The 27,763-nt window shown below is 29.0% G+C and overlaps 4 protein-coding genes across 5 annotated transcripts; 2 read left to right on the forward strand and 2 right to left on the reverse strand.

The window, feature by feature from the left end:
• Window positions 1–1,482: 1,482 nt before the first annotated feature.
• On the reverse strand, window positions 1,483–10,636 carry LOC114934272 (aminopeptidase N-like). The gene is made up of 12 exons (XM_029306939.2): window positions 8,966–10,636; window positions 8,257–8,712; window positions 7,571–7,754; window positions 6,858–6,993; window positions 6,342–6,426; window positions 4,674–5,017; window positions 3,484–3,761; window positions 2,784–2,974; window positions 2,343–2,642; window positions 2,199–2,265; window positions 2,000–2,068; window positions 1,483–1,845 (listed from the first exon to the last, which is right to left on the reverse strand). The coding sequence occupies exons 1-12, from the start codon at window positions 9,409–9,411 to the stop codon at window positions 1,744–1,746; spliced, it is 2,658 nt and encodes an 885-aa protein (XP_029162772.1). The 5' UTR covers window positions 9,412–10,636; the 3' UTR covers window positions 1,483–1,743.
• Window positions 10,637–11,950: 1,314 nt separating this feature from the next.
• TyrRS-m (Tyrosine--tRNA ligase, mitochondrial) lies at window positions 11,951–14,144 on the forward strand. Of its 2 annotated transcripts, none has more exons than XM_029306889.1 (3): window positions 11,951–12,280; window positions 12,666–13,561; window positions 13,720–14,144. In XM_029306889.1, exons 1-3 carry the CDS (start codon window positions 12,126–12,128, stop codon window positions 14,067–14,069), a joined length of 1,401 nt encoding a protein of 466 aa, XP_029162722.1. In that variant the 5' UTR covers window positions 11,951–12,125; the 3' UTR covers window positions 14,070–14,144. The 2 variants fall into 2 exon arrangements, with proteins under 2 accessions (XP_029162722.1, XP_085339397.1); XM_085483271.1 differs by having other exon boundaries at window positions 12,216–12,276.
• Window positions 14,145–14,363: 219 nt separating this feature from the next.
• Window positions 14,364–16,178, reverse strand: LOC114934276 (guanine nucleotide-binding protein subunit beta-like protein 1). The gene is made up of 4 exons (XM_029306944.2): window positions 15,652–16,178; window positions 15,224–15,402; window positions 14,830–15,160; window positions 14,364–14,724 (listed from the first exon to the last, which is right to left on the reverse strand). Exons 1-4 carry the CDS (start codon window positions 15,793–15,795, stop codon window positions 14,419–14,421), a joined length of 960 nt encoding a protein of 319 aa, XP_029162777.1. The 5' UTR covers window positions 15,796–16,178; the 3' UTR covers window positions 14,364–14,418.
• Window positions 15,892–20,303, forward strand: LOC114934275 (sorting nexin-14). Its single transcript, XM_029306943.2, has 9 exons — window positions 15,892–16,419; window positions 16,537–16,780; window positions 16,887–17,270; window positions 17,518–17,830; window positions 17,922–18,077; window positions 18,177–18,301; window positions 18,556–18,614; window positions 18,887–19,734; window positions 19,810–20,303. The coding sequence occupies exons 1-9, from the start codon at window positions 16,337–16,339 to the stop codon at window positions 20,220–20,222; spliced, it is 2,625 nt and encodes an 874-aa protein (XP_029162776.1). The 5' UTR covers window positions 15,892–16,336; the 3' UTR covers window positions 20,223–20,303.
• Window positions 20,304–27,763: the final 7,460 nt, after the last annotated feature.

Raw genomic sequence — 27,763 nt, forward strand, 5'->3', positions numbered from 1 at the left:
TCTATTAAAAATATTAGTAATAAAAGTCAAATTATGTTGCATAATTCAAAAGTTATGTAATATAATTTAATAATCATTAATATTAAAACTAATATTTTATTTAAATAACTTTATTGAAATTAAAATGTTGATTTACACAAGGGAGGAAGAGAGAGAGAGAGAGAGAGAGAGAGAGAGAGAGAGACATTGTTATATGATTTATTGTGAACTAAAAAATGCTAATAAATCACTAATTTTATAATAATATATATTAAATGTAATAAAGATATTTAAATATTGATATTTAAATAATTAGATATTTAAATATTGAACATATAAGCACATATAATTGTAATTAGTTTACATATAACTTTAACTTATTACTAATTCTTATAGTTATACAAACATGTTTTATATATACATGTATTTATTTATTAATATATTATATATTGTATTAATTATATAATTAATATATAATATGATCCCCTGTATAACATATACATAATATATAATATATAATATTATTATTTTATATATGCCAACACATACACACACACACACACACACACACACACATACACATATACACATATACACGCATATATATGTAATGTAAATAATAATGATTTTAATAACACGTATAAATATAAATATGTTGACTGTAAATTTTTATAATATTTAAAAGAAAATTTGTTATATATACCAGCATACAAAAGAAACTACAAGAATACGAAAAAATTACTGATGTAATAATACTTTTTCTATAATATGCAATTGTTATACCAGTAAATTTTCGTAAGGGTATATATATATATATATATATATATATATATACCCTTACGAAAATTTACTGGTATAACAATTGCATATTATAGAAAAAGTATTATTACATATATATATATATATATATATATATATATATACCCTTACGAAAATTTACTGGTATAACAATTGCATATTATAGAAAAAGTATTATTACATCAGTAATTTTTTCGTATTCTTGTAGTTTCTTTTGTGCTGGTATATATAACGAATTTTCTTCTAATATATATATATATACAATACATGTGCATGTGTGTGTGCGTAAACATATATATATTTTGATTAATTAACCTAAAAATTAAAAACAAGTCAATATGTAATTCAATATCATTTAATATCAACGTTATATTTTTACAAATATTTTATTTTAAGAATAGTAAAAGTTATTAAGAAGATAAACAAAAGTATGAAACAAAAATTGAAATAAGTTTGAAAATAAGTATATTAATGATAAAATTATTCAAAACAATAAAAATTTATATAATTTATTTACTATTCAACAGGATATTATCGCGTTAATTATGATAATGAGAATTGGCAAAGAATTTTAAATTATCTAAGATTTATCAAAATTTATATGTAAAAAAAAAAAAAAATATATATATATATAAATGTATAAATATATATACAATATATATTCATACATTTTTATTATTGTTTCCTATCTAGCAATAAAATTTATAGTAATATTATATGACTACTTTTTTGTGAACACAGGCAATAATATATAATTCAATTACACCTTCAGCAAGTTCGAAAAAAAAGTGAAAAACTTAATGCATGCAGTCATAAAGATTTGTAAATACAGAGACATCGAATAGTTATACATCTAAATAAATTATAATTAAATCAATAAAATAATTAGTACATACAATATATAAAAATTATTAATATGAAGTATATCCACGCACATAATGCAAAGCTACAATTTTTTTACATCCATCAATAGAAAGTATTATCAAAAGACTGTCTTTGTTTTTCGATTTGATAGTTGCGAATTGATATCTTGCTTTCAACTTTATCAGACTTCAGCATTATGGAATCCTAATATATATAAAAGATTTAAATTAAACATTAAAATCAATATACTGATTATATAATAAACAAAACAAATATAAAATTAATAATCAGAATTTAATAAGAGAGATAGAACAATACTTCTTTTTCTTTCGCTTTCCATAATAATATTTATTTTTACCTTTTTTTCCATTTCCTCAATTGATAAAATTGCGTGGAACTTGAACCTTATAACATATTCCTTTATTTCCTAAAATGTATTATTAATAAAAAACATTATTATAACATTATCAAAATTATTTCAATATTAAATAATAATTATTAACATTGCATTATTATCACATTTTGTATATATATATATAAATATATAAAATCTGTACCTCAGTTAGATTTACGGAATATACGTTATTAATAATAATAATTAATGCTGCAGTTACATCAACATGTCTAAAAACAAAAAAATAAATGTATATATAAAACACAATATATTTTTACAAAATATTTATGAAAATATGTCACGTTACTTTGGTCTTATGTTTAAAAAAATTTTATTTAATATGTCCATCAGGATATTTCGATTGTTCGTATGCTTCGTAATAATATGGAAGTAACTGTTAAAAAGATATTGATTTTCTTGTTTTGTAAAAGATTTATAACTTAAATAGTCTGTAATTATATCAGAAAATTCAGAGCAAGCCAAGTATTCTATAAATTTAGTGTCAGATTTTTTATATCCTATATTATACACTAATTGCCAAGTCAGTTTGTTGGTAATTGTCTTCAAACCGTTACAATATGTCCATTCCTGCCACCATGGCAAAAGTCTAAAACATAGTAAAAAATTAAATTTTTTAATTAAAGATTAGCATACGGATCTTTTGATCAAATCATTAGAACATTATAGGTGATACAAGAGAATTTGATTAAGAAAGGCTAAGAAAATATATACATATCGAAATATTTACTTGTGTTTTGTAGGATCTAGGAGATGTTGTTCTAATTTCTTGTTGGCTTCTTTCTTACAATCGATATCACCGAGAAAACATGCCCATTTTGCAGCTTCTTGTCGTAAACATATTCTAAGTTCGTCTATATCATCAATTTCTTCATATTTGATTCTTTTAAGTACCTCTTGTAAAGCGTACCTTACTATCAACTAAAAATCGTTAAATATATATTTATTAGTTCATATTATAAATGTATTTAAAAATTATTTAATTTTTTTATTATTTTTCAGAAGATTCTTAAAATTTTCTCTTTCTATGAAACAATCATACGTACAAATTCAAATATAGACGCTAACGTTTAACTATTCATGTAGATATGAACGTGCAAATATACATATGTATTATACATATACGCAAAAATATTGTTTAATTTGTGCGAAACGTTTATAATATAAAATAGATATTAAAGTTTAATAACTATTTTTATCAATCATATTTTATTTTTAAATAAAGTATAAAAAATATATCGTTTTCGGACATTTCTTCGGATGAGTGATTATTCGAACTGAATTTGTTTGCACATTTGTTTGCATAGTAGTATGTAAAATTTTATTATTGCTGGATATTTTTTTCTAAGTATTTAAATTATTTGTGATCAATGAGTGTATATGCAAATATTTAAAATGTAATATTTTTATTGAAATTTATTAATATTTACCGTAATAGATCCATATATATCTTCCCATGGACAAGTACCATACATGTATTCCATAGCTTTAAACATAGGATACCATGCTATATAATCTTCTTCTCGATGCAAATACCTTATAAGATCCCGGAATATATGTAATTGGAGTTGGCCTGTTATCATTAAATGGAATGCATCATCGATAACTTGAGCACGATTAAGAACATGAATTTTCATGTAATTATCAAATCTCAGATAACTTGAAATTCTTCGCCAATTCTCCTCATCATAGTTAACGCGATAATATCCTGTCGAATAGTAAATAAATTATGATCCGATGCATCTGGGAAAAAGCTAATGATAAATCGTAATCTTAATTTGAAGTTGCCGCTAATTTCAATAGTAAATAAATTATATCAATTTTTATTGTTTTAAATAATTGTATCATTAATATACTAATTTTCAAACTTATTTCAATTTTTGTTTCATACTTTAGTTTATATAAATTATAAATTAAAATCAAAAATTTAATACATATAAATTAAATGCAAATACATAATATAGAAAATTAATTATAAAAATGTCATCCTAATACTTGAAATAATAGAGAAAATGAAACTGTGCAAGATATTGCTGTATATCATATATATAATAAAATTAATTCTAGTTATGCATAAATAATAATTGTTTTATGCTAACCCTTATAATTTCTGTAACATGTAATGTTACAAAAATTATATGTTACCTGCACTTATTATTATTAATTTTATAAATATAATCATCTTATTAATAATTTTTACTATTCATAGAATAAACTATTTGTAAAAATATAACAATGATATTGAATGATATTATTTAGAAAACGCTTACATATATCTTAAATTAATATTATATATATATAATAATAATGCAGAAAATTACATAAAACATTTTAAAACTATTATAGTTATATATAATGAATATCTCAGATTCAGATTTTTATAGGATAAAATATAAAATAGTTATTAACTACGTATATCTTAAATTATTTGTATAATAATGAAGAAAATTACACAAAACATTTTAAAACTATTATACAATAGTTATATAATGAATATATCAGATTTTTATAGAATAAAGAATAAAATAATTAAAAATATATAATTATTTCAATTATGTGTGTGTAAAATGAAGACGAGAAATAATAGTCATAATAAGTCCATTTGTTGTATTATATTTACCAACTTGTTGTATATTGAATATCATCCAACCATTCTCTTTAAATGGTAATGATAATTTGAAATCACGTAACACGTATAGATAATGATGATTGAAATTGTTAAAATCGGGAGATGCTTCCGTAGTAAAAGTTATAGGAATGTAGCGAATTTTTAATATGTCGATATATTGTGTCGTTACAGTTGCTTGGCTCATAGGATCATTATAATTTCGTACTACTTTAATGAGAGGACAATGCTTTTCAAAATCCCAAAGTTTCATTTTTGTTAGTTGTAGAGGCATATCTAGATCTGTTATTGAAGCAACATTTTCCATAAAATCCAGAAAGTGTAGACTATGTGATATTCTAAATTCACAAAGTATGTAGAATATATAAAAATATGTTAAAATTATCTACATAATGTTAATATTATAAAAAAATAAATACTAAGAAGCAAAATATAAAATTACACATTTCTGTTTATATATTTATATATATCTTATATCTATATTCTGATAATAAAAAATATAACAATTTTAAATAAAATTTAATAATTAAAAAAAAATAAAACTCTTCTCTCGACCGTACTGGCAAATATTATTTATTAAATCACAACGTTTCGACCCTTCTTTAAGTCCTTATCAAGTGATCTAGGTATACATAGAGAAGAAATACAGTACAGAGATTAATACAATAAAAAAAATTACTTTACTTAACAATATTACAAAATAATAAAAAGATGCAAAACATACTTGTAAAAATAAAAATAAAATTATAATTTTAAGATGTCAAGAACGAATATAGTGTCGGTTTGACAACGCGTCAAGACTCTTAGACGAGTTATGAGAGACATTATTGTATTAATCTCTGTACTGTATTTCTTCTCTATGTATATCTAGATCACTTGATAAGGACTCAAAGAAGGGTCGAAACGTTGTAATTTAATAAATAATATTTGCCAGTACGGTCGAGAGAAGAGTTTTACTTTTTTAAATTCTGTCTGGCAATTCTCAAATATCTACGTTTTTATTTAATAATTTTATTTAACTTTTTAAGCATTATTAACATTAATACAGATTATATTTCAGTAAAGTATTGAGAGAGTATAAAATGATTAAAAGAAGAAATAAAACAAATAAGAAGTTAAAGGCAAAACAAAAATAAGAAAAATAATATAAAGGAGATCGATTTTTGAGAGAAGAAAGTAAAAATAGAGAAAGTAATGGCAACTATAAATATAAGTGTTACATATTTAAAAACTTAAATAAAATTAAAAAACAAATGTAGCAAATAATGAAATTAAAAAAACAGATATTATTAGAATTATAAACAATATAAGGAGATATAGAAAATAATAAAAAGAATAAAAATTAATTTAAAAATTATTTTAAAAAATACAAATCATAAAATAAAAATAAAACAACAATGAATATGTATATAAACAAAAGTGATAACGATAAAACAATTTCTTTCTACAGAAATGGCTTTCATAAAATAAGAAATTGAAAATAAATCTAGTAGAAGACCTATAAAAATAGCGAAATTGTAACACTAAAAAAACCATTATAAAATAATTTTAGAAAATGCGAGAAAAATAAGGGACTTTATATAAAACTTCTATTATTATAAATTATTTATATTGTACACAATTCTGTTTTTTTGATATTACATTTTATATAATTTTACTTACTTCTTGTTATGTATATATACGTTTATGCCTGCTTGAAATATATCTTCTGTGAGGACATGTTGCACCATGCGCAATATAAAGAGTGCTATAATTTACATCAAATTATGAATTAGATATATTATAAATATTTATATACTATAATAGTTACTTGCAAACATAGTGATATTTAAAAGAAAATTATATTGTATTTGTTTACAGAATAGTAATCGCGTAAGAGTGAAATGTTTTCTATTGCTCTATTTTTTATAAGCAAATTTTAATGCTTACAAATATAGCAAAACTTTAAAGAACTTTTCAATTAACTCCCTCTATCTACACATGTGTGACTATTACCGGACATTGTGTGTGCGTGTGCGTGTGCGTGTGCGTAGTGTGTGCGCGCGTAAGTGTGTACTTTTATAAATATAATATTTAATTAAAATTTAGATAAAGAATTAACTATTTTCTAACTTTACACATATTTTAAAATATTAATAGTTAAAAATTTACGCGACTATTCTATTATATTACGTATACCTCTGATAGAATCGGGAATTTCCAGTGAACTGTTAACTTGTAAAGTAGAATTCCTCATATAATAACCATCCAAATTAAAAGAGTAATGTCGATTTTGAACAACAAATAAATCCATTATTCGATAATCTGGATACATCTATAGAAAAAATAATTAATATATAGATATAACTGATTCTGAAGATATTTGCATTAAATACAAATACTAATTTTATTACCGTTACTTCATCGTTAAAACAAAACACTTTCTCATTTTGAAAAAAATACATTAAAATAAATATAATAATAAAATCTAAAATTTTGTATTAATATAATTAGCAAATTATTGTCTTATGATATTATATTGCAGACTTATTTTTATCAAATTTATTTAAATAAATATGATGTGTACGAGTCTTTGATTAATTTATTTTATTTTATATTGCATAAAAATTTTAAAATATGTAATAAAGTGGTGTTAAAAAATAAGAATTTTTAATAAATTAAATTACAATTATATATGTATGTAAACATGTGAAAAAAGTATTTCTTAAGAAACATATAATTATATTAAATAATACTAATTATGTTTTCAAGACAATTTGCAAAGAATGCATATAGATTTTGTAAAAAGGGTTTGATTTAAGAAAATTTTGCAATATATGAATGTTTAAGTATTATATCGTTTGCGAGAAAGTGGGAGCACGATAGAGTTGAAAATATTTAAAATAATGTACCTTATTGACAGCATTCGTTGCAAGTAATGTAATGAAACCTTTTTTAAACCAAAAATCCGACACTAACGGATCGTTCAACATGTTATTAAACCATTCTTGTGTCACTTTACATCCTACTAATTGAGCGACTTCGAGTTTGTGTGCAATAGGATATAAATTTTTATCGTAGATGATATCTGTTTCCCTGAAATAAGTTATATTTAAAATTTAAGAACCTTTATAAAAAAAACAAAACTTTATTTTTGTTACAATATTATAATTTAATTGTTATATGTACGATTTACAAACTCATGAGTATAATTCAAATCAGTATAAACCGTACCAAATAACATTTTTTTAAAATTTTTACAATATGTAACACCGATAAATTTCTGTTAATATGTATATAGTTGACAAAAAACAATAATTTGAAATAAATAAAAAAATGTAATTTTTTTTTTGCAGTTTTAAGATCTACTTTAGGGGGTATGATTTAGCATACATACTTTACTTTTTATGTACGTATTGAAACGGTATACTTTAATTTTGTAATAATATAAATAAACTTAATTCTAATAAAATTGTTTGCGCAATTCCTTATACTTTCGAACGTTTACAAAAACAAAAGATATACTTTTTTTAAATTTTATCATTTTGCATACTAATATAATTCTATTTTTAATGTAATTTTAAGCACTTGTACTCACTTATAAAAAACAAGTCCGGAAACTATTGTGTCACTGTCACGGAAATTTGGAATTGCAACATGAGTCACTTTCGAAATATTGTTGGAACGCTGTTTCCATTCAATTTTTAAACACAACGTGATATTTTCAGCTACATTTTCTGCAAATTTCATGTAAAATCCAGATTCGTTTCTGCACCACATTTCAATGTTTCGAGTGTCATTATCAATACGTAATAGGTAATTAGACACAATCATTGTCGCAAGATAAGGCGACATTGCTGGTGTGGTATGAAAATGTGTCCATAACATATGCTCAGTTTTTTCCATATTTCGCAATGGCATATTTGACAAAGCCGTACATTGATTACATCCTATAGATATATTAAAGGTCGCTTCTGGTAATAAATTCTCTTGATCCCAACATGAAGACAATCGTCGGGCGCCTGTTATATGGAAATGAATTGCAGCTACCATACTATACATTTCAAAAAATATAAATTAATGATTCAGCAAACATAAAAATATTGGGAATTGAATAACGTATAAATGTAATATGTAATAATATAAACTAAAGATAAAGATTAATCATCTTTATATTTAAATTCCATGATATATAATAATTTTTGAAACATTTAATATATAAATAATATATAATATATATTAATTACAATGTTTTCTGTAATTGCACATTGTACTTTTTTAATAAAAACATATTATTTATTACTTACGCAATTTTTCCTTTTATGTCGAAAATTCTAAAGACTTCATCAGCAGTACCATAATATTTTATATTTAAAGTGTAAATTCCTGATGGTAACTCGTCAATAAAATAAACATCAAGTATGTTTTCTTCAATATCATATATTGGTTTATAAACTGTATCTGTAGCATTCTCATGATATTTTGCTACATTTGTAAATAAAACTATATTTTTAATACTTAATATTTCTGAATGTAAAAATATGTGTTCCGTTTTCTTAGGAATGCTTATGCTGATATTGTATTCTCCATAGAAAATATGTCCTTCAATATATGATATAAGCTTGATGTCGTAATGGATTGGTTTTATATATATTGCTGGTAGATAGCATAAAGATGATTCATTACAAATAGAAGTCGTCTCAGCAATAAACATTAATCCGCTACTTAATAATAATTTTAGAAATATCATCATGTTCGAGAAGGAATATTTATTTTAGATCTGTAAAATACACTCTAAACAAAAGATGAATATAGAAATTAAATGTAATTTTGATGTCTTTTTTAAATCACTAGACGACACAAGAACGCGCACGCTTCGCGCGAGTTATTGATATTATTTTTATTTTTCATTTTACAGCTGTCAAACTTTTATCAAGTTTATAATTTTAATTTTCCTTCGCGATAAAATAACCTTCACTGCAGTTGTTTGATGGTATTAATATAACGCGCAATGTTAATCGAGACAACCAATCAATATCGCAGAAAAGCAGCAACATAATATTTGCGATAATCGATTTTTCATGTCTTTTTTAAAAAGGATAATATACAAAAATTAAATTGACAAAAATTATCTCATCGTCAAGAAATTATTTACATTTAAAATTTATAAAATTTTGGAAATAAGTTATTAGAATATAGATGAGATTTATAGAACATGAAATTAGTTGTCTGAAGCAAATTACATTTATAAACACAAGACGAACTCTATATTATAAACTCCAAACGAACAATCACCGAGAATAAAACCAACATAAAATCAATTTTAAATTGTATAAATTATAAATTTGATAATAAATATTATATACACATATTCAAGGTGTTCCAGAACTAGCAGTAAACCTGTTATAATAGCAGATATCTGAGATTATTTGGAGACGATTTTTCCTCAGCAAAAATGTCGTAGTACAAATATATTTTGAGTTATAAGCGATTGAAAATAAATAGTTTTTCGCAAACTAAACCTTGTAGAAATAAAATATTAACAACTCACATTCATCAATTAATTTTAAGTAGGATTTACTATTTGTAGAACTTTAATTTAAAGTTTAATTGCAAAGTTAAGTGACGGCAAATTTGGAAACATGCAAATATAATAATAGTCTCTCTCATCACTGTCGCGAAGGAAAAATCGATTCCAAATATGATCCCAGGAATCTACTGTTAACAGGTTTATTATTTGTTCTGGGACATCCTGTATATAATGGGATTTTTTTAGATATTTCAGATTGAACGCATCAAAATAGATGTGAATTAACAATTGCTTGAAATCCATAATATTATTGATTTTTTATTCGATTTGCAATTAGAGAATGTTCTTTCATTTTACTCTATAATTTATAATTAATAAATAATTATTAAAATTTTTAATTATATTAACTTAACTTCTTATCATAATTTTATTTATTTGTTATTATGTATTAAAGCTATAATCTTTATCAATATTTATTTTATCAAATCTTTCTAATTGAGATAATATTTTTTATATTCTCACCATCAATATACATGTAACATTATTGTTTTTAATTATAACAGTATAAATAAAATTTTAATCTTGGTATTTATAATATCGGCATTATTTGAAATTATCTTTGAATTAAAATTTAAAGATAATTTTGAATAAAACTATTCTGTTTATACTAATATGTTGGACATTCTTTAAAATTCTGTTATACTGCATGATTAAATTTTTTTTTTTAATTTATAGACAAATATGATTTTATATTTTTAACTTATTTTGACTTACCTAATATTTCGGAACTGTATGTTGATTGCAAAATTATATTGATAAAATTTATATATTTTTTAAATTACTGCACCAAATTAATGCTTTAGCAGTATGCAATGTTCGAAGAATCGAATATAATTATTCACTCACACTTTATTACAATCGTTATATCCACCACGATATAATTCGAAAGATCACGAAAGACTGACTGATTCTCTGGACGTGTCATCATGATAAATATGTGGTAGATCAACATAACTTCTAAGGTCGTTATATATATATATATATATTTTTATGTGCGTGTGGCGGCATTTGTGTGTAACAGTTGTCTTAATTAAACATATTCAAATTTTATAAATATGCATTATTTACAAATTTATATTACTTATTTCGAAAAACATTTATATCGATAATTTTATCTTAATAATTTTCTGCACAAAATAATAATATAATTCAATTAGTGTAAACATGTCATTATTTTAAAAAAATGTATGCAGTTGCACATTGCTATAAATTGCAATCTTTTTTAAATCACTGGAGTGTTTTTCTTATATCAATCAATTTATATCAATAAATTTTTTTTCATGTTACAACACAGTTGTACAAATTTTATTTAAAATAGTAATAATTATATAAAAAAGTAGTAAGAAACGTAAAATAAATAGATATTTACATATACGCGCACGTACACGCTTAAATAGACATTTAACAATTTATTTGTTAATAAACAAAGCCCGGAAGACTTTTGCTTAAGTATTTAGATATTTACATATACACGCTTTAACATATATATTAGAAATATATATATATATATATATATATATATATATATATATTTCTATACTGCTGTATAAATACTTTGTTTGATACAAATAAATATTTATCTGTTTTGAAAAGAATTTTCTTACATCAAACAATAAAATATATAATTATTTATATATATATATATAGAAGATATACTACGCGCACGTGTTTTTGTTTATCAAAGGTAGGTAAAGTAGGCAGTTTGGAGTATGTGTTGCACGCGTGTGTGCATTTTGAGGTTAGAATTGATTATTTGACAAACATTAGTGCGCTACGTAACTTGGACACGCATATTTTCACAGAATAAATGCAAAACAAAATCTGATTTCATAAATACGAAGACAATTAATCTATATCGTAGCGTTAACGTATCGAAAATGTACCATAAAATGAACTCTCGTATTTTATTGAGGTTATGTTCCGCTATCAATCGCGTTGTTTTTGACAAAACACGTAGATTTTACTGTAGTAAGAATATATTGAAGCTTCATGAAAGAGGAATGTATGAAGACATATTCCCTGCCAATAGTACGTAAGTGTATTTTAAAATTTTTTCATAAAAAAACAATATTATATAAAGTACAATAACAATCAAACAATGTTAAATTTTAATATGAATTTTATAATATAATTGCATTTTTGTATCTCAAGATTTTTAAATATATTATTTATATTATTTTTATTTAAATTATTTATATCATTTATACATTATTTATTTTTAAATATTATATTTATACCTATAGTTATTTATACATATTATTTAAAGGAATACTAATTTATAATAAAATTATAATATACATTTTTTATATCATTTTGATATAATTGTTATATCTTGAGAAATATTTACAAATATATTATTTATACATCAAATAATTATATATATATATACGTTTTATACATTATATATCTTTTTTCAGGGATAAAATATTAAATTTATTAAATAAGTCGCCGCAGTGCGTCTATGCTGGCTTTGATCCAACAGCAGACAGTTTGCACATCGGCAATCTACTCATCCTGATGAATCTCTTGCATTGGCAAAGAGCCGGGCATCAAGTCATAGCCCTCGTAGGAGGAGCTACAGGTTTGATAGGCGATCCCAGTCACAGGACGACAGAACGGGTCGAGATGGAAAAGTATTTGATCGAGGAGAACCTGAAGTCCATTACGAAGAATATAGAGACTATATTTAACAATCATCAGAACTATTTCTGGAAGAACCAGCAGCATCTGAAACCACTGATCGTGGTGAACAATTTGGATTGGTACGCGAACGTGAACATTATCGAGTTCGTTAGAAATGTTGGGAAGCACTTCAGGATGGGCACGATGCTGGGCAGATCTTCCGTCCAGTCGCGACTGAACTCCGATACCGGGATGAGCTTCACCGAGTTCACTTATCAGGTGTTCCAGGCGTACGACTGGTATCAGCTGATGAAGCGGTACAAGTGTCGCTTCCAAATCGGCGGGAGCGATCAGATGGGTAACATCATGTCCGGATACGAGCTGATCACGAAGACCGGAAGGGAGGAAGTTTATGGCGTAACGTTGCCGCTCATCACCGCCGAGGGTGGTAAGAAGTTTGGAAAGTCTCTCTTGAATGCGGTCTGGTTGTCCGTCACCAAGTCTTCGAGCTTTCAGCTGTACCAATACTTCATCAGGATTAAAGACTCCGACGTCGAGAAGTTTTTAAAATTGTTCACATTTTTATCGTTGAGTAAAATCACCGAGATTATGGATGCTCATATGAAAAGTCCGGAATATAGAACAGCGCAGAAATTGTTGGCGGAGCAAGTTACACTTTTAGTGCACGGAGGTGATTCTTTTTTTATGACAAAACTATTATATTAAATATATACATTATTTAATATACATATATATATATATTATATATAATAATAATATATAACTATATATATATATATAAAATTAAAAATATTATTTATTATCATCATCTAAAATTTGTTCTTACAGAGGAAGGATTGTTGGCTGCGAAGCGCGCGTCTGCAGTCTTGTATGATCAGTCGATCGAATCTTTCGTCAGGATGAATGCGTCGGAATTGGCAGATGTCTTTGAACATGCAACCATAGTGGATGTTTTATCTGAGCCGGGGCTAACTATATACGAGTTAGCAAAGAAGGCAAGATGCTTCAAGACTGATCATGACGCGGAACGGATCATAACGGCAGGCGGATTTTATGTAAATCATCAAAGAATCACTAATTTAAATGAAGTGATAGTTCCTGGCATCCATATACTAAGTAACAATCTATCCTTACTTAGAGTTGGCAAGAAAACGTATCATATAGTCCGATGGCAATGATGATGTTACAAAAGATGTATATGTGTACAAATTATAATAACTAAAACATTTGAGTATTAAAAAAAATAATTTAAATTATCAATTATTAATATACATATATATATATTATTAACAATTTATAAATATCATTTTAAAAATTGTATTTAAAAAAATTAATATTAAAAAAATAATTATATTTTAGTATTCAAAAAATAATGTAATAATTATCCCTAAAAAATGCAATATTTTCCTTTGTATCATCAAAGATTGCATTTATCAGAAGAGCTAATTCTTAAAATAATTATATATACAGTATAAAAAAATTTTCTTTACTTAATAAATATATAAATAATATATACATTTGTAATTTTTAATTATATATGTCCCACAATGATATACAGCCATCTTGGCCAGTGACTGCCATCAAACATTTAGTGTCGTAAGCCTCGATTTCACGTTGCGAATAAACAATATCGTATATACTTCCTTTGTGTCCTCTCAATATCGCGAGTGGTCGCAATTTCTTCCAAGAGAACAATCTGATACATCCGTCGCAACAGCCAGCTGTGACAAGCTTCTTATCTGGTCTTATAGAAAGAGCAGACACACCGGAAACATGTTCCAATAGTATTGTAGACTTGTGAGATAACATATGATTTGGCAATATTTTAAAAATCTGAACAAAATATTTAAATATTATCTATCAAACACTTATATATGATATTAATCTCTCTTTTACATATATAGAGAGACATAAATGTTAGTATAAAACTAGTAATACCTCCAATTTCTCTGATGCACTACCAAGAATGCCTTGCATCAAAGAGACATCAAAGTCAAGGGTCATCGGATATTGCTCCACAGTAAGAGAACTAAGAACATCATTCTTCTTTGTATCCCATAACAATAACTTCCCTCCCTCATAAACAACTAGAATTAAATTGTTTATTTCTAATGGTTTCATCGCCATTACTGCACCCAATTTGTCATTGTAAGATAATTTGGATGGATCTAATGTCGATTCAATATTGAACGTCTTCAGGGATAATATTCCCACCATTGAGGAATCAAGTGGGACTAACATCGCATTCTTATCAGGCAACAATTGAGATCTATAATACAAAGTGTTAATACATATCTCGGTACAAACTTTTATAAAGCTTGTTAATATATACCTGCAGAAACTGTAATATTTATAATTAATTCTCTTATTTAACAGCCAATTGGATTCGTTTGCCTTATATACATCTAACACACCGTCTCTTCGTTGTACTATTAAATCAGCCTCTTTGGTTCTGTGTAAGTTAAAACAAGAACCGTTTCCATTTGACAATTGATCTTTTATCCTGTTGGTCTACAATATAATACAAAAAATTAATCAATACTTTTGACAAATGTCAACAATTCTTTATATTTAATTTCTTTATATATTAAATTTATATTCTTTATATATTAAATTTACATTAAATATTTTACATATAATAATATAATTATATTAAATTTGTTAAAAATATTTTTCTGTATATACATGAATAAATTGTAATTATATTTAAATTCAATTGTTTTAAAACTGCAAGAAAAATAGAACAGATAAATTCTTTACTTTTAAATCCCAAATATGAACTATGCCTTTTCTATCACCAGCATAGAGATGCTCTATGTCAGAATCTACCCAGAATAACAAACTGTGCACATTTTCATCCATATTTCCGCGTAGTAAAAATTTCGGATCCGGAGGCGCAGACATTTTGAATATATTTTTTTTCCTTAAAAAATGTCATAAAATATGAAAGATAAAATATGGTACATCTAACGACAAACAGCGAGAGCGTAAAGGTTATTCTGGATCAACTGTTTGAGGAGGGAGGGGGGGGGAAGAGAGAAACGTCAGAATTGTAAACTGTGATTTATTTCTATGAATCATTAGTATAAAATCGATTCTTTTCGTGCAATTTCGTATCGTTATTATACAACAAATAGAATTTGTTCTATAATATTGCAACTGTCATTCACTCCTCACACGTGGTACTGTTATGTCATCGCTCGAACTGTCAACACATCTCAAATGTAGCACATAAAAAAAAAGACGACGTGTATCTCCAATAATTTTCGTGATGCCACACAAGTAAACAAGTGTTTCGACAAAGCATAAATATTTCACTTCGAAGATGGCTTTGTGTTGAATGTAAAAAATACATCATCAGTCGAAGTATTTCAGTTAATATAATTTTCAACATCAACAGAAATATATATATATATATATATTTTGTGATTGAAACACCAAAGAAATGCAAGATTTATACTTTTTTAATGTCGCAGTATTTGCGATCATTATTTTCCTTATTGCATTTATTATAATTGTCTTTGACAGGTAAATAACTCTCTTATTTTGTATGTTACTTTATAATCATTTTGTAAAATACTAGTTTTCTTTTGTAAATAATACATATTATAAAATTATTTTCTAATTGCTCTGATCTTTTTGCAGCTTTTTATGGGTGTTTATTGTAACTGGCATTTATGCACTTAGCAGTTTCTATGCTGTTAAATTGATAGAATGCATTGATAGTTTATTAGCAAGATTTAATATTACGAATGACAAATTTATTGCAAAATATGAGTTCAAGGATACGTGCAGCGTTTGTAGTAATAACACTTGTAAAAGACACAAGTTACTGCCACATTCGACAAAGATTAAAGTACCTAAGGATTTTGACCATGCGTTGGAACAGGTAATTACAATCTATTGCTATAATATTAATCAGAAAAGCATTGTATTATGTAATTTACTTCATTCATATTCTTTACATATAGATAATACAAAAAATATATTTATAGCTTTTAGAAGAGGTGCTACAGATCTATGTCCGCTCATGGTACTCTGATTTTTCGACAAATGAAGCTTTCATACAACAGTTGCGTCTAGCTATAACGACTGCAGCAAAGAATATTGCTATTAGATTGTTACGTGCAGATACAGCAGGCATCACATTCAACGATCTGATTCCCTTGGCCATACAACATGCTCAAGATTGGAATACGCTTCTGAAAAAATCAAGAATGGACGTTAAAACACCTCAGGATTATATTGGAAGTTATCTGAATTCGAAGATTCATCCAGCTGCTTATTCCAGAGAAGCTGAATTGAATTATTTACGAGGATTGGTCACTGCACTGCTGCCACATTTGTTACCTGCTATACATGTCTCGACAAATAACAAAGTATGATATTTTGAAATTTATTTTTGTATCATATATGAATTATTAATTTATTTAAATTTATTTGAATTTTATTTTATTTGAATTTTATTGTAATTTTTATTTTATTTTTATTTTTATTTTCATTTATTTTATATTATTTTATTATTAAATTTATTTGAAATTTTTATATTTAGAAAGAAAGAGAAAAGAGAGAAGACAATTATAATATTTCTTGTAAGCGTCTTTCAGTTAATATATTTACTTGTAGGTGATACTTCGGGAGATCTTGGCCAATTGGGTGCTACTACCAGCAATTGATGCACTTGCGGATCCAGAGAATATAAACACACTAGTGACTTTGTCCACTCATCATGATACCACTCTATCTAATGTAGAGAAAACCATTAATGTACCAATGTTACAATCGTGGGTGACAGGGATGCATTTACACATTGTTGCGCAAAATTGTTTCAAGCCATCTTTAAATGAAGTCTTGAACGATCCTGAACTGTTGTACATGTTTATGCAACACATCAAGGAATCAGGACCCATGAATCTTCTTCAATTTTGTTTAGATATTGGTATATTTATATACACACTTTTGATGCATTATGTTACTTTTTTTACATGTAACGTAATCATTTCTAATCGATATCATCTGCTGTTTTCTAGATGATCTCAGTAAACGTATGTTAAATCCGGAAATGTCGACCAGCGCTGAAAAGAGCTTATACACAGATGTTCGAAATTTATACGCAGTATATCTCGATCCCGATGGTCCGGAATATCTGTATCTACCATTACATATATCGAATGGCATACGACAAAGTATGGAATTCGTTTGCTAATGGAATAATTTCCATTTTAAATATTATTATTAAACAGATATACGTATATATATACATATATGTGTGTTTATTTCCCCAGTATTGGAAGGTGGACCGGAAAAAATCCAAGAGCTACGAACATCACGACCCTTCTATCAAGCTCATCAAGAAGCACACGCGCTCTTAGAAAGTATCTGTCTGCCACCGTTCCATCATAGTTATCAAGTAATATATATTTCGACATTTATTTTCATCTATTTCTCATATTATTGTCCGGTGGTTTTCTCTCTTTACATATTTTTATATTATTATTCTTTTATTTTATTTTATTATTACTATACCTATTACTACTATTATTATTATTATTATTATTTATTTAATATTATTTATTCAATATTATTTATTGTTATTATTATTGTTTACTAATATTTAAAACATTCATGAAATTTCATATTTAAAAAACAGTTTCTGTGTTTCAGTTATACAAACATTTGTGTGGTTATTTGGCATCAGAACAAGCAAAAGCTACTGCAACCAAGTAAGTAGTAGGCATATATATTTTTAATTTTGTTGGAATTCCTCAGGAATATTAATTTTCAATTTTAACATTATCTACTTCATAATTTAATTATCTTTTACAGTCCACTGATGTAATTATATAATTATTACATTATATTAACTACATTTACATGAAAAAATAAAAAATAAAATAATTTTCTAACAATATATTTTTCTGAATAGACAAATAAAAAGATTATTATGTTCTAAAACCATGAATATAATTAACATTTATTATTTATTTGTGATTAGCGCCGGCGGAGGTGCATCCGTTTCCACCCGACCCAGCAGCAGCCAACTGGGCAGGATGGACGGCGTTTCGCGGTCGACGATGGACGGTACTCCGTTTCCGCTGCAGCACGTCTACCCGGTCGAGGAGGTGGACTGCACGGCGCGAGCCTACGGCGAGATCAAGGGCTTCGGCGACAAGTCTCACCGCGACCTGACGACGTGGCGGGTCGCCGTTCCCCACGTGGACGGCGGTGGCGCGCAACCGGTGTACATGATCGCCATCCACAGCGTGGCGGAGGCCAAGTCGTGGACGGTCCTGCGCCAGGATCAGGACTTCTACACTCTGCGGGCGCGACTCGCCGAGTTCCACGGCGACAAGGAGCTGAACGACTCGCCGTTGTCGTCCCGCAAGAATCCCAATCTGCCTCTGGCGGCGAATCGTCAACGTTACGAGGAGTTTCTGCAGAAGCTGCTGTCCAAGCCGATGCTGAGGAGCAGCGAGCTCCTCTACACCTTCCTGACGACCCCGAATCTGAAGCCCTGCTTCGCCAACTACAGCACACCCGACATCGGTATCCTCTATCAGAGCGTGACCTACAAATTGCGAAAGGAAAGAGGACAGCACCTGGATAGATTTATGAGCACCTTTCTCGCGTCCACGAATACAAAGTACGAGCATATGGATATGGGTGTTGAACCCTTGAGCGAGCACAATCTCGATGAAACAGAGAGCAAAGGTAGAAATCTGCTGAACGGAGCATTCGGTAATAATCTGAATCTATCTGTCGCCTTGCGAGATCAGGCCTGCGCTGACGATGTATTGCAACGCGAGCATGTAAAAGGGGCAAGCTTATGCGTCGTGGAAACTGGTAAGTTTGAATAAATGAGTTTTCGCACACCTGTATGTAAGAGACTGAATAATGATGAGATATTTATTATTACAGTGGATGGTCTGCTAAATATACCTCCGATTATTTCGCGACTCATGTGGATGTTCGCCTCCTTATTGCATAAAAGGATGGATCCTCTTGTGAACGCGTTGTTCTACAATATGCTGATCAAGCTCCTGAGCGGCGGCCGTGCTTCTATCGTCGTCAAGCTTTTACACGCGAAGATAACAGGTAGAAATTACATGAAGGACTTCTCCACGCAAGCAAGATGTCGAGATTATTACGAGACCGCCAAGGAAGGGCTATATTCCTTGTTGCCATGGTGGTTGCTGGGTCTCTCCAAGCCCTGGAACAGTTTGATGGATTCTCTGTTGGATCCTTTACAAAACGCACCGTTCAATAAGCAACTGGCGTATTTTCTGCTGGATCACATCTTGGTAAATCTTTTCCCTGAAGTAACAGCGTAATATATATATATATCTTTTGACAAACGTAAAAAAATGAACAGTTGTACATATAATTCTAATAAAATGGTTTACTTACACAAATATTTCTTTTTTTGCAGTATTTATTATTATTTCAGGTAAATAAAAATTTCTATTGAGATTTATAGAATTTTTATATAAATTATATATATTATAATAATAATAATATAATAATAATAATATTATAACATTATAATGTATTAATATAGTATATTATAATATTAAATTACAGAATATATATACATATATATTTATATGATATATATGGTATATATATTTTTGTACGTTTGAAGAAATGAGTGAACATTATGCAACGAGAAAAATAATAGTACAATAATTATAATACGTATAAATAAATCAAAAATCGATTTATCGCAATAAATATAGATAATTTAAATAACGCGCGTTTTGCTTAATCGGTAAAAATGAGTTCAGAACATCGATGAGCAAAAAATGACCCTCTATCGATAAAAACCGAATCTTTATTACCGACTGTGATTCACATTTCGGTTTCGACCCTGCGAATGAGGAGACGGAGATTAGTAGACGATTAGGAGATGATACTCGTGTGTGTTTGAAGCTCTCAAATGTCCTCATATCTTCAATAATAATTACGAGGTAATTATAATGTGCGCTATTAATTGAGTGTGCTATAAATTTTTGATTATCATTTCAGAGAGTAACTTTTATCGCTGATTTTTAATTCTGTGAGAAATATATAGCTTCCAAAACCTAAAATTTTTGCTTAAATCTCGAAAAAACCACGCAGGCTGCCGCTCCAAAGAGATAATTAAGGTAGAAACATCAAAGACGAACAACGAATTAGGGTTGGAGACCACTCGCAGGCGAGTGAGTGAAAAGCGGAATTACGGAGCAAAAGGGGGACAAAGGGGGGACACAGCAGCGGCAGACTGGCTGGTGGAGCAAGTCCGAGAATGCGCGAGCGAGAGATAACTACGTGTCCTGTGAGAACGACGAAGAGACAAGTAAGTATAGCGTGCAGGAACGGAAATGCTGCGTGAACGTCTTCGAAAGCCAGGACCCTTATTCGTTTCCCTTTTGAAAAAAAAAAATTTTTTTTCAAGTTCTCCACGCCATTTTGTATCGTTAAAAGCTGCATCAAAAATTAATTTTTTTAATTCAGTACAATAAAGTTTTCATAGCTTTATTGGATAATTTTTTAATCAAAAAGTGAAAAAATATATTTTTAATACACACACATATTTTTGGACACTTTAATAAGTTCTTCAAAATTTATTTCTCTCTATTTTGAAAAAGATTTTTATAATTCTTTATATTATCTTTCTTATTAAAATAAAAAATATTAAGAATTCGAATCAGAAATATTAAGATAAGAGAATATATAATTTTCTGTATTATTCTCTTATATTAATATTTCCCAAAAATAAATAAGTAAATTATAGAAAATATTAAAATAATGGAATTGTTTAGCCTCTTGAAGTCTTTTTCAAAATAGAGAGAATTAAAAAAAAATATATATATATATATATATCTCAATATATATATCGGGAATCCTTTTTAACGCAAAAAGGTCGCGAAAGAAGCGAATGCGCGCGGAATGCAAACGTGGGCGCTGCGGTCCTGGCATGTGGGGGGGAGGCAGGTTCTCCCCCTCCCCCTGAGTCGGCGGGAGAAGGAAGGGCCAGTAGAACGGAGCAGCGCGCTGGAACGGGGTCCGCACACGTTCAACGCGCGGCCTTGCTTTAAGCCCTCGCTCTCTCGCTCCGTTCTCGGCGAGAGTCACTTATATATACTCGTATTAGAGCGCGCGATATCGTCCGCGTTACGTCCACGGGAAATATTGTCAATTGTGCGCGAGTGCGACTAGTCTTCAGGATCCATCGCGAGTGCACGCGACGTATTCGTTGTCGTCAAAAGGGAAAAATCAAGAATACGGGAGTGCCTCATCTGTCGGGGTGGGGAGAAGCGCGACGGTCGCAGAAAGAGTGCCGCGTATTTCTCATATAATAAATAAAAAAAAAAATAAATCAGGAGCATCCAGGACCTGCAGGACATCCACATCGTGCGACGAGGTCAGATTCCGCGCGCGCGTTGCCTAGGACCTGTTGATAGGTCGCGAAGGAGAGGGCCACCGTATACACTCCGTCTATCCCGGAGCAACGACGAGAGAAAGAGAGGAGAGTGCGCGCACTCTCGGCGGGTTATGACCGCTTGAATTAACCCGAGAGAGGATATCATCGAAAGGGGTGCCCTCCTGCCGAGGCCGTATATAGTGCCTTGGAGGAGAGCGGAGTCATTACGAGGAATAACAACAACAGTCATCGAACAACGAGCCTGGACATTGAGCGAGCGTTCGAGAATCTGTCATCATCATCATCATCATCATCATCAACATCATCATCATCATCATCATTATCATCATCATCATCATCATCATCATCATCATCATCATCATCATCATCATCATCATCATCATCATCATCATCATCAACATCATCAGCATCATCATCCTCATCGCCGTCGTCGACGGCGCTCGTTCTTCCGCTTCATCGTCAATTTATACGTCGGCGGTACTCCGGAGGTGTCGTCCAGATTTTTGCGCGCGCGCGCGCGCAAATGAGTGGGGCCGATATATAAGTGGTGAACGATTATTACGATCGCGTGGTACGGAGTTAAATAATTGTGTTTGGGGGGAGGAGCCCCGTTGAGATGCCGTGGCTGTTCGAACTACGGATCCGCGATTAGTTTGGTGAGTATATATACGTATATATAACGCGACTTATATGTATATATATCGCTAATCTGCCATCTGTCATTTATCTGTCAATCTGCGTCTGCGCATGCGCGCGCGCGACCGCGAGATTCCTTCTTCTATTTCCTTTCTTTCTCTCTCTCTCTACTATCCGACCCACTTCTTCCTCAACCCGCTCATTGTCGCCGGCGACTACCGCGCTTCCCTCCCCCTCCTCGGCCCCCCGATTATTTTAGACGATGACGCGTCTATATTATACGCGCGCGCGCGCGCTGCTCTCCGACCTTATCCTTGTATACTCCAGCGCGTCGCATTCCAGCGTCGCGCTGGCAGCGCGCGCATACTTATCTCGCGAACGCGAATGCAAATCCGGCCGCTCGCGCGTTGTTTCCAGGTAGAGCGTCGGATGTTGTTTCCAGGTAGATCGTCGAAACAATTACCCGCCATCAAACGAAGACGCGCGCGGGTGGTCCCTCGAAAACGGATTCCTCTCTGGAATGAGATATTTTCCCCTTTTCTCGCATACCTGTCCCTCTCCATCTTTTCTTGGATGGAGGCAGGGTCTCATTCTAATCTATCGTGTGGTCGAAGGAAGGCTCGTTCTCTCGAGTGTTTATCCGGCGAGCGGATACTTTTGCCAACCAAACGGGGCGCGTCCCCTCTTGTTATATACCATAATGCACCGCGGGAGGAATACAAGCGTGACGAGCCTTTTTCCGCGCGCGAATGCGTAAATTCATTGTCCTTGAAAGACGCACTGGCTGCGCTCGAAGAAAGGATATTATTACTTAATGCGCGCCGCTCTCTCGAGTCTCGCTCCGGGAGTTCGGCTCCGGTCGGTCCAGCGAGCGAGATGAGATGAGATGAGACGAGAGAGGCTGCGCGGCGGCGACGGCCGCGCAGCAGACAGCTTGGCTCTGGGGTCCCACCAACACCAACCTTTCTGTGCCCCGTCCTCTCTCTCTCTTTCTCTTTCTCTTTTCATGCTGGAAAGCCCCTGAAAACAGGTTGTATCCACCATATTGTTATATCTTACTGTCATCTGCTAAAATCGCGAGTCCGCACGTAACCGGAGTTATTAATTTTAATTTTGAATGAATAATTGCGGAGGACAGGGGTTATTATTGAAGTTTTCTTTCTTTCTCGCCTACTTGACTTTTCCCTTCATTCATTATTGTCATAAATACAATTGATATATGTGATGTTGTAAAATTATTATTGTAAATATAAATGTAGATTTATTAATCAAATTATTGGTATAAATATATTAGAATTGAATACATAGAGTTGGATAGAGGATTGAATATACATTCATTCATTATTGTCATAAATACAATTGATAGGGGTTGAATATATGTGATGTTGTAAAATTATTATTGTAAATATAAATGTAGATTTATTAATCAAATTATTGGTATAAATATATTAGAATTGAATATATAGAGTTGGATAGAGGATTGAATATACATTCATTCATTATTGTCATAAATACAATTGATAGGGGTTGAATATATATAATGTTGTAAAATTATTATTGTAAATATAAATGTAGATTTATTAATCAAATTATTGGTATAAATATGTTAAAATTGAATATATAGAGTTGGATAGAGGATTGAATATACATTCATTCATTATTGTCATAAATACAATTGATAGGGGTTGAATATATGTGATGTTGTAAAATTATTATTGAAAAAATAAATGTAGATTTATTAATCAAATTATTGGTATAAATATATTAGAATTGAATATATAGAGTTGGATAGAGGATTGAATATACATTCATTCATTATTGTCATAAATATACAATTGATAGGGGTTGAATATATGTGATGTTGTAAAATTATTATTGAAAAAATAAATGTAGATTTATTAATCAAATTATTGGTATAAATATATTAGAATTGAATATATAGAGTTGGATAGAGGATTGAATATACATTCATTCATTATTGTCATAAATATACAATTGATAGGGGTTGAATATATGTGATGTTGTAAAATTATTATTGTAAATATAAATGTAGATTTATTAATCAAATTATTGGTATAAATATATTACAATTGAATATATAGAGTTGGATAGAGGATTGAATATACATTCATTCATTATTGTCATAAATACAATTGATAGGGGTTGAATATATGTGATGTTGTAAAATTATTATTGTAAATATAAATGTAGATTTATTAATCAAATTATTGGTATAAATATATTAGAATTGAATATATAGAGTTGGATAGAGGATTGAATATACATTCATTCATTATTGTCATAAATACAATTGATAGGGGTTGAATATATGTGATATTGTAAAATTATTATCGTAAATATAAATGTAGATTTATTAATCAAATTATTGGTATAAATATGTTAAAATTGAATATATAGAGTCGGATAGAGGATTGAATATACATTTATTCATTATTGTCATAAATACAATTGATAGGGGTTGAATATATGTGATATTGTAAAATTATTATCGTAAATATAAATGTAGATTTATTAATCAAATTATTGGTATAAATATATTAGAATTGAATATATAGAGTTGGATAGAGGATTGAATATACATTCATTCATTATTGTCATAAATACAATTGATAGGGTTGAATATATGTGATGTTGTAAAATTATTATCGTAAATATAAATGTAGATTTATTAATCAAATTATTGGTATAAATATATTAGAATTGAATAGAGGATTGAATATACATGAACATATTAAGATGAAGAAATACATTAACAATAAAATATTTTAAAATTATATAGCAATAATAATAAATTTAAAATAAAATAATATTAATAAAAATTTTATTAAATTGAAATCGAAAAACTGTGCTTCGAATATTAATTAGTAACGTCACGTTAACAACATGACGATGTTGATGATTATATTTATTGTATTTATATATTATATAATATATTTATATATTATATTATGTATTATACAGCGCAAGATATAGATTACAAGTAAAATAGTAAGAAATTTTATTAATTTTTAATTGTTTTAATAATTTTATTTATTAATTATTGAACGAATAATTGTAGCATTACATCTTATCTATAAATTCGATTATTCAAAGAATTCAATAATTGAGAAAAAGCATGAGATTTAAAAAATATTAAAAAAAAATAGGTAATTAATATTTTTTTTAAGCTTGTCAAAACTTGTGAAAAAAACGTGTATATAAATGAGAAAAAAGAAGAAAACTCTTTGATGGATATTTCTCTCGTTTGTGTATAGCACGACCTTATTTCATGCTTTCTAAAAATATGTCACATTCGACGATTTCCCAGAAAAGAATTAGATTATATCTAATCATGTAGCGTGTAATATCGCTATTAATGAGAATATTGTGCACGAATACCAAGAAGCAAGCACGAACATTTGTGTGCCTGTTTTATATAAAATCAAGAAGAGGAAAATATATCGCTGTCAATTACGAGAAGTGGTATTTTGCCAATAATCGCCTTAATGAATGCATTATGTGTCACGATTTATTCCAACGCATCGCGTGTTTTTGTTGCTGAATTTTACGTCGTTAGAATATTTTTTATTAGATCGCTTCTTTTCCAACTAAATACTGAATATATTTTGACTTTTCTTTACATAAGGATTACACGACCGATCTGTAATTAATTATTTCTGACAAAATATCGAGTTTACAACACTCGTGTGTTTGAAATTAATTTAATTAATTTAACAGAATTTTTATTAAAACGGATGCTTTATTTTATCATGATACTAATAAAGAAATAAAAAAATATATCTATTATACATTTAATTATATATATGCATACGTAATAAATAAAAATGAAGGAACTCAGATATAAGAAAAATAATTCCACTCAAATTATTGCTTATTTTATTTGTAATATTTGTTTGCTCAATGGTTAAAGTTATTCTAAATATAAAGATGTTTGTTTTCTCTTCACACATCTGGCATTTCTCACGCATCTCTCTAACTAAGAGTTCGATTATTCGTTTTAGCACGTACACGTAACAGGAAGAAACTTGAGAAGTCTGCCGAGAGATCCTAACATTTTAGCATCGAACGAAATCGAAAGTCGAAGACGAGGAAAACACACATGTCCGCTTAATACGCATACACATCCATTATGCTGCGCATAAATATATTGTAGCGCCTTTGAGAAATGCGCGTTTAAAGTATCGCCGGATAAAACCAGTTTCGTCCGCCCGCGCCCGGAAATCTCTACCGTTAAATATGCAACAAGCAACTATGTCACGATACAACACACATTGTGTTCGATCGATCTCTCGATATATAATATTCCTCAATCTATGGAAGAGCTTCGCGAACTTTGACGTTTGACGCTCCAAATGTCAAAACGCGACTCGCCGCTTCTCGCGACCGTATTTCAGAAGAGATATATACAATTTTGTGTTGACAAACTGTACGTTTAATTCACGTTATAAACAAGCGATTCGATGATAATCGAAGAAATAATGCAATAAAATAATATGAAATATATTGCAATTAATATATGTATTATAATTATAATAATAAATAAAATATAAATAAAATATATTGTAATAATATATATGCAATATAATCGTAATATAATATATGATATAAAATATAAAATATATATCATAATAATATAAAATAATTATGACATTTAAATCCATCGCAGTCCTCAAATCCGAATTTATATAGCCTCTCGTGAGATTTCTAATAGTGGAAAGTTCCAGTGTTTTCAATGAAAATCTCCACGTTTTCATTACTAATTCGAGATTAATATTTATATCTTTTCCGCGA

This window comes from Nylanderia fulva, unplaced genomic scaffold, assembly GCF_048542155.1.
Source record: "Nylanderia fulva isolate GAGA-0341 unplaced genomic scaffold, ASM4854215v1 Scaffold24, whole genome shotgun sequence".
NCBI classification, from domain to species: domain Eukaryota; kingdom Metazoa; phylum Arthropoda; class Insecta; order Hymenoptera; family Formicidae; genus Nylanderia; species Nylanderia fulva.